At 44.5% G+C, this 7,513-nt stretch overlaps 1 protein-coding gene across 1 annotated transcript in view; it reads right to left on the bottom strand.

Moving 5' to 3' along the window:
- Positions 1–1,552: 1,552 nt before the first annotated feature.
- SPINT1 (serine peptidase inhibitor, Kunitz type 1) overlaps positions 1,553–7,513 on the bottom strand; it is a 72,767-nt gene continuing 66,806 nt past the window's right edge. The window contains exons 9-10 of the mRNA XM_040332889.1: positions 5,969–6,028; positions 1,553–2,126 (exon numbers count right to left, since the gene is read on the bottom strand). Of these exons, the coding sequence (XP_040188823.1) occupies positions 1,933–2,126; positions 5,969–6,028 (254 nt within the window). The 3' untranslated portion in view covers positions 1,553–1,932. The remainder of the gene's footprint in view (positions 2,127–5,968; positions 6,029–7,513) is intronic.

The raw sequence follows: 7,513 nt of genomic DNA, 5'->3' as shown, positions 1-7,513 counted from the left end.
GGCGATAATGCAGCCATGTTCATTTCTAGCACATTAACCCATTCACTGCCAGAATCACTGCATTCAAAAATCAATGTTTTAAACCTAAGTTTCTATATATCTAGGTCTTTAGTGACCACATCCAAGAATTGTTATAGTAGTTACCATCACGTTTTCTAAGAAAGGGTAGAGTCTGATTTTGCCATACAGTCCATATTTATTCCAAAAGGTAAAATTAAAGTAGAGCTTTAAAGCCAAATGAAACCAAAGAACAGAAATGTAATATATTTTAGCTAACCAGACCTCAGATGTGGTGGCTAAATTTGATACCGATACCGGCACAGCCATCTTGCTGCACCCTACCTATGCCTAGAAAGCTACCGCACATGCGTCAAAGTCATTTAGAGCATGCACGGGTTTCCACGGCGACCAGGTAAGTTTACACACACTATCGGGTTTCTCGTCAGGAAAACTGCAGAGAATCTCACGACGAGAAAATGGAGAACATATTCGTCATTTTTCTCGTCTAGATTCTGGGCAGTTTTCTTGTCGAGAAACCTGAAAGCCTCGCAAACCCACTCGGTATACTCGACAAGAAAGCTCTGCCAGCAGTTTTCTTGCTGGTTCTTGCCGAGTAAACAAAGCGTGTGTACGAGGCTTCAGTGTCAGAGTAGTAGGGTTGTAGGCAAGTATTGTCCATTATAAGTGTGCTGGGAGAGGGATCTGAAAAAAAGGATAAAAAAGGACATTAAACGTATCATTAACTTTTAATGAAACCTATTAAGGTGGCTCTGAAAGAATCAAAGCATGTTACCTTTGAGCTAGGAACATCTGACTTTAGTCTAGAATTAAATGGGCTAAACTATAAATACCGGTACACAGTATGTGCAAGGTAAAGCAGGTAAACACTAAGGGATACATTACTAAAACTGGAGTGTGCAAATTCTGGTGCAGCTATGCATGGTAGCCAATCAGCTTTTAGCTTAAACTTGTTCAATTAAGCTTTAAAAAAAAAAAAAAACTGGAAGCGGATTCTAAGAGCTGCACCAGATTTTGCACTCGCCAGTTTTAGTAAATCAACCAATAAAGGGCCTGCATTTTGAAACAAACAGTAAGGGCCCTTTCACATGGGGCGGATCAGTAATGATCTGCCTCCGTGTGTCCGTAAAGCTCAGCAGGGATCCTCCGTAAAATCCCCGCTGAGCCGTCAGCTGACAGGGCAGTCCCCGCACACTGTGCAGGGACCGCCCTGTCTTTCCTCCGCTCTCCCCTATGGGGGGGATCGGATGAACACGGACCGTATGTCAGTGTTCATCCGATCCGCCAGACGGAAGAAAAATAGGATTTTTTTCCATTCGAAAAAATGGACCTTTGCGGAGGCGGGTGATTACGGGTGTCAGCGGATGGTCATCCGCTGACACCCGCAATCACATAGGGACCAATGTATGTCCTGTTTTCATCGGCAACGGATGGACGAAAATGCGGACACATGTGAAAGGGGCCTAAAACAAGAGTAGATTTAAATGTTTCCACAGATTACAAATGCTGGTTCTCAAACATGGACATTTGATTACCAAAACTTACATTGAACTTGCCAACCAGATTTAACCAATTCGCTCAGGTTACAAGACAAGGAAACTTTTCAGTATAAGACACCAAAATCTTCATGTGTATTAAAAAACATTTAAACAATACATTTTCATCAAAAACTATAAATATCTACAGTATATTGAAAAACTAAATAAAAAGGAAAAAATAAAAAATAAAAAAAATGGGAGGACTCCCATCAACCAGAAAATCCACTTTATGTACAAGTTAGTCTTTTTGTAAATGCTGCCAAACCCACATTGGCTACTGGCTGTGTGCATCCAAGTCTTGTTTGTGTTAGAGCACAACATGGAGTGTTGAAGTCTATAAACCAAGTTAGAGCTCATTGGGAGGAACACAGGTCACTCACACAGGTTTGGTGGTGCGGTTATATACAAGGTGCTCTGTGTCTTCAGTAGTAGGAATGACAGTGCTGTTCACAGTAGGCGGTCGCCTGTTACTACTACTTTTTTTCTTCTTCAGATAACAGTATCCAATGACAGCCAAGACAACCAGAATACAGATTCCCAGAAACACTGCGATGGCCACCTCAGCAGAGCCTGAGAATAAGAAACACACAGCAAAATATTAGTCCACTGTCCAATTTGCACAGAATTCTGTACATTTAGACACTTTAAATGCATTTCTTTAAAATAGACTGCCATACCATCTTCTAGATTGATTTAATAAAAATTGTCTCTAAAGCCCAGTTCACACTGGTACGACAATCACTCAACTTTAAGAGCACAAGATGAAAAACACGCAAAAAAAAAAAAAAATCAATGTTTCCCTATGAGAGCTGTCTTAACTGGTCCAAATTTTGAAAAGGTTCCTGCACTAATTTGGTCCGACTTCCGGCCACTGAATTTAATTGAAGTTGCATCCAAGACAGATCAGCATCTTAACTGATCCGACTTGTGACATGCACTCAGAGGCAATGTTAGTAATGAAAAAAAAAAAAAGCCGTAAGTGTCCCCCCCATCCATACCAAGCCAGTCAGGTCTGTTTTAAAATTGAGGGGGAACTCCATGCAATTTTTTTTTTTAAAGTGGCATGGGGTCCAAGCAAGCACCCCCTCCCCCCTGAACTATACCAGGCCACATGCCCTCAACACCTGGTCCCTAAGTTGATGGGGACACGGGCCACTCCCCCACAATCCTGGGTTGTGGGGGTGTGATGGCAGGGGGCTTATCTGAAAGCCTGTTTAAGAAAGGAGCCCACAGATCCTGGCCCCCCTATGTGAATGAGTATGGGGTATTATTATGAATAATGTCCCCTGTGGTAGCTTCAACGGCAATCACATTTCTTCACTGCCGACATCCCACTGAAAATAAAGCAAACACTCCTTACTCAAATGCTGGCTCCCGCCATTCTGTCAGCTCTGGCGTCTGACAGTTCTTATGGGGCGTGGCCATCAAGTGACATCAACTTGAGACCCGCCCCCTTGTGATGTCACTGGACATGATGGATCTGGTATAGATTTGAAGGGGGGACCCCACGTCAGATCAAAATCAGATCCAGTTCATTAAAGTTGCATGAAAGTCGGATTCATATCGGACCAAAGTTGTAGGGCAAACTTGGATCGACAGTCCCACGCCTTTCATGTCACACCAGTAAGAATCGAGCATAAGCCTAAACATTTTGGGTGTGGTCTGTTTACTTGGATTACCAAGTTTTGAAGTGGCAGCCTTGAAACTAGACAATAGTGCTGGGATTGATGTGGACTGGCCTTCCTATGTAAATCTGTTTTTTGGATGAATTGTGGACTTTGGCACTAGAGCATTTTATAAAATTTTTTGCACACATGTAAAAATCACCATTTTTGGCGATAAAATTACCTAAAGCCCCCAGATCATTATATATTTTCTGCTGCTGATGAGTGGAAGTTTATCCACGAAACACGTCAAGATTTTTATTGATGCTATATCACAGCAACTATGCAGTACCATGTGATTTTTACCTCAGAGAATCATAAATCAATTATATCAATAAGGGCTTTATATAATCATGTTTGTAAATAATTGGATCGATTTTATTATATAAAACTTTGGGCACATTGGACGCATATTATGTAATTATTATAGTTATTACCATTACTTCATTATCATGTGATTTACCAATCATGTTCATTATAATTTGTATGTTATTTACTGTGATGTATTTTGCATTGCCTAGTATGCTCAATTGTATCCAATAAATGTAATTTAAAATGTATTAATCGACTGATCATATTCCAGTGGTGTGTTTCATATAAAGTCCCACAAACCCCCCTTTTCCCCCCTCAAACGTCCCCCTTTTCTAAAGCAGAGGCCTTGTAATGTAATTTTTTATGCTACAGTATATATATTTGCGCACGTTTATAAATTGCATATTTACAGGAAAAACTATAAAATTCTAATTTTTTTGGGGTAAAATATAAAAGTTGAGGTTGCATCAAGTAAATAGATACCAACATGCCAAATCTTAAAATTGTGTGCGCCCATGATATAAAACAAAATAAAAAAAAAAAAAAGGGAAGGAGGATACCCAAGAATCTCTATTGGCAACGCTTTCAAAAAAAGTCTTTGCAGCTCATCGGTTTAGAGTCAACTGTGAGCCCTAAAATAGAATTGTTGCGCTCACTTCAACATTGACAGCAATACCCCCCACATGAAGTGTGATCACGTTTATATACACGAGGAACCTGGGCTCATGTTTGCAGCTGTGGGTGTGCACAGGGCAATGCAATGGGTGTTACATTTTATGCCTTAATTGTATTTACCTTTTTGCCACGACAAGGGGTTCAACTCGTGTAATCGCATTGGGAGGGTGACAGGGACTCTTTGTGAAGACATTGGGGGTCTTATAGCCTCTAATGTCTCTCCTGCTCTCCAAAGCATGTAACAAAGTAGAGATCTGCTTGTGAGGAAGGGGGGGACCGCACCGCTCTTGAGAAAGGGGCAGTATCACCTTGAAACGCATTGTCACACCCCCATACTCTGCAGTGTGGTGTCATCCTGGATAGCTGGAAACTTGCCTTCATTGCTCTGGACAGCCGCTGGGTTTAGGCATACAGACAAAGCGACAACCCAGGCCACTTTCCTCTGCAGTCATAGACCCCATACACACTATTAGATTTTCTGCAGATTTTTGTCTTCAGATTGACCAAAACAATATAATACAACAGCCCTCAAAATTTCCACTCGCCTACTAGCATTTGGCGAGTGGATTTAAGCTGGGGGCGAGTGATGACAGGGCTGCATGACCAATCTCCCTCCAATCTGTGCCTACACTTTGAGTCCCAATGAGATTGGCGGCCGAAGAGGAAAGGTGCATGCTCGGGAAAAGTAGTCTGTTGAGCCGCACACAGGCAGAGCAGTACACAGGTGCTCTCCTTACAATTCTCATTAAGCCATGGGACCTAACAGTATGACCTCTCTGAGCCTGTAGCTGGAGAGCAGAAAGTAATGAGTGAGGTGGAGGATTGCAAAAATTACCACTCTGGTGCAGCGCTAACTGAAAGTTGCCCTGAAATGAGAGCGGCAGCCTTCTAGTTTGTGCAGTTTTCTTCTCCTTGTGCTGAGCACTGTGAACAGACTGGTCTCAATGTGTGCTGTGCGCTGTCAGTGTGCGCTGTGCTATGGTGTCAATGGCTGTGCAGTTGTGTGGATCTCAGCGCTGGATTGTACTCCCTCCCGCTGTGCTGCAGCTCCTCTCCTCTCTGCTAGCCTGAATAAAAGGGGGAAGTGGGGACATGCAAGCGTGGAGCCGCACACACAGGCTCCTGATGATGAGATGAATGGGAGAGAGAGAGGATGGATGGGAGTTGCAGAGGAGACAGCAAGAGAATGGGGAAAAGACCCAGTTCTAGTGCCCTGTCCCTCTGGTCTGCCCCCAGTGCCCTGTCCCTCTGGTCTGCCCCCAGTGCCCTGTCCCATTTTGTTAAAGTTGTTGTTGGTAATATTTAATTTTGTAACTTGATTCTGCATAAAACATTGTCATTCCATGAGATAATCTATGAGGGCGTGTTTACGGGTGCAATTAGGCGCAGGGCAGTGTATAAATTAGGTGGGGCAACTGGTGGCGAGTAACTCTTGAGGCCTGGCTAGTGGCTCAGGACTTGAAATTTTGAGCCCTGTAATATAAGATCAAACCTTAAGTGTTTCAATTTGTATGCAATCAGGCAGGCCCTTGCACTACATGGATTTGGTAAATCTGAAGACAAATCTGCAGAAAATCTTAGACAGGCTTCTATTCACAGCCCGAGGAGCGACAGCACTTCTGATCTGCTTGAAATATTCACTGTTCGGCTGAGGATTTTCCAACTGGCTCAGTCAATATTTGAATCGACTTTAATTTGCATAGCCATAGCAAAGATAGATGCATGTTTTTTAGAGTAGAACTATATACTTGTAAACCTCACCTGAACCACCTTCTTCTTGAGCACTCTTGTCTCCCATTCGTGTATCAAAAATATCTTGCTCTAGAAGAAGAAAAAATAAAATAAAAAATGGTGTTGAATTAGTATATGTATACACAAAGCCACGAAATGTGGGCGGCTCTCCCTCGTAAACCCTAGCCGTCACAGCAATTCACTGCACATCGGAGAATGACAGGAGGAGAAGTCAGATAAAGGATACCAGCACTGCAGAGTGGTGAGAGCCTCCAGACAGTTGTGGTTACTTATGTCAACCTCCCACTCACACAGACACAGCGTAAATCTTGCTGTCAATATGGCGATAGTGTTTCACCATTCTATATGTGAGAGTGGTCTAAATCTGAAGTTGGTTGTGTCAGTCCAAATTTCAACTAAATACCTGGCATGGAGTGGAGTGATCTGAAGTGCCGTCACTGTTAGCCCATCAAAAGGACTGGCTATGGACTGTCACTTACACTTTTGACTGTATCCTTAGCCTTGAGGCGATTAAGTTCGCATTTGTTGCGCTATACAAAAGTTACTCACTCACTCACTGTATCCTTATTATAGGAGACCTCATAGGAACCCTGATGAGGGATTACGTGGGACCGAGGTAAATTCATGTGTAACCTGGGGCAGGACTCTTAGGTATTCCCTTTATTGGGCTGAAAACATCCATTTGCATATACTCCACATACAGTAGGTGAACCCGATTTTGTGTCAATTTTGCTCTCTTTCTCAGCGAGATTGAGCACCTACGAGCCCCATCGCGGGAGCCAGCGCCGAGCTGGCTTGCCGCGATGGAGACAGAGCCGTCATAGAAGCGACGGGAGATCCGACTTGGATTCCCGCCAATTCTACACGTGTGCGGCGTTTGTTATGAATCCTGAGGGAGAAGTCCCCGCCGGATTTTAAATAAAAATCCGGCATGGGTCCCCCCCTCAGGAGCATACCGGGCCCTTAGGTCTGTTATGGGTTGTAAGGAGAGCCCCCCCTACGCCGAAAAAAACGGCGTAGGGGGTCCCCCTACAATCCATACCAGACCCGTATCCAAAGCACGCTACCCGGCCAGCCAGGAAGGGAGTGGGGACGAGCGAGCGCCCCCCCCCCCCTCCTGAGCCGTACCAGGCTGCATGCCCTCAACATGGGGGGGTTGGGTGCTCTGGGGCAGGGGGGGCGCACTGCGGCCCCCCCCCCACCTCAGAGCACCCTGTCCCCATGTTGATGAGGACAGGGCCCCTTCCCGACAACCCTGGCCGTTGGTTGTCGGGGTATGCGGGCGGGAGGCTTATCGGAATCTGGGAGCCCCCTTTAATAAGGGGGCCCCCAGATACCGGCCCCCCACCCTAAGTGAATGAGTATGGGGTACATCGTACCCCTACCCATTCACCTGCAAGAAAAGTGGTAAAAACACAAATAAACCACACAGTGTATTAAAATATTTTATTTTTCTGCTCCGGAGGCCGCCCCCTGTCTTCTTTATTAGCTCTTTTACCAGGGGGGGCTTCTTCTTTGACGTCTTCGGGTGGGTGGGGGCCGCCGTCTGGTTCT

The sequence above is a fragment of the Rana temporaria genome, chromosome 13, assembly GCF_905171775.1.
Source record: "Rana temporaria chromosome 13, aRanTem1.1, whole genome shotgun sequence".
Classification (NCBI taxonomy): domain Eukaryota; kingdom Metazoa; phylum Chordata; class Amphibia; order Anura; family Ranidae; genus Rana; species Rana temporaria.
The sequence above is the reverse complement of the archived record's forward strand: the minus strand, read 5'-3'. Positions and strand labels throughout refer to the sequence as shown.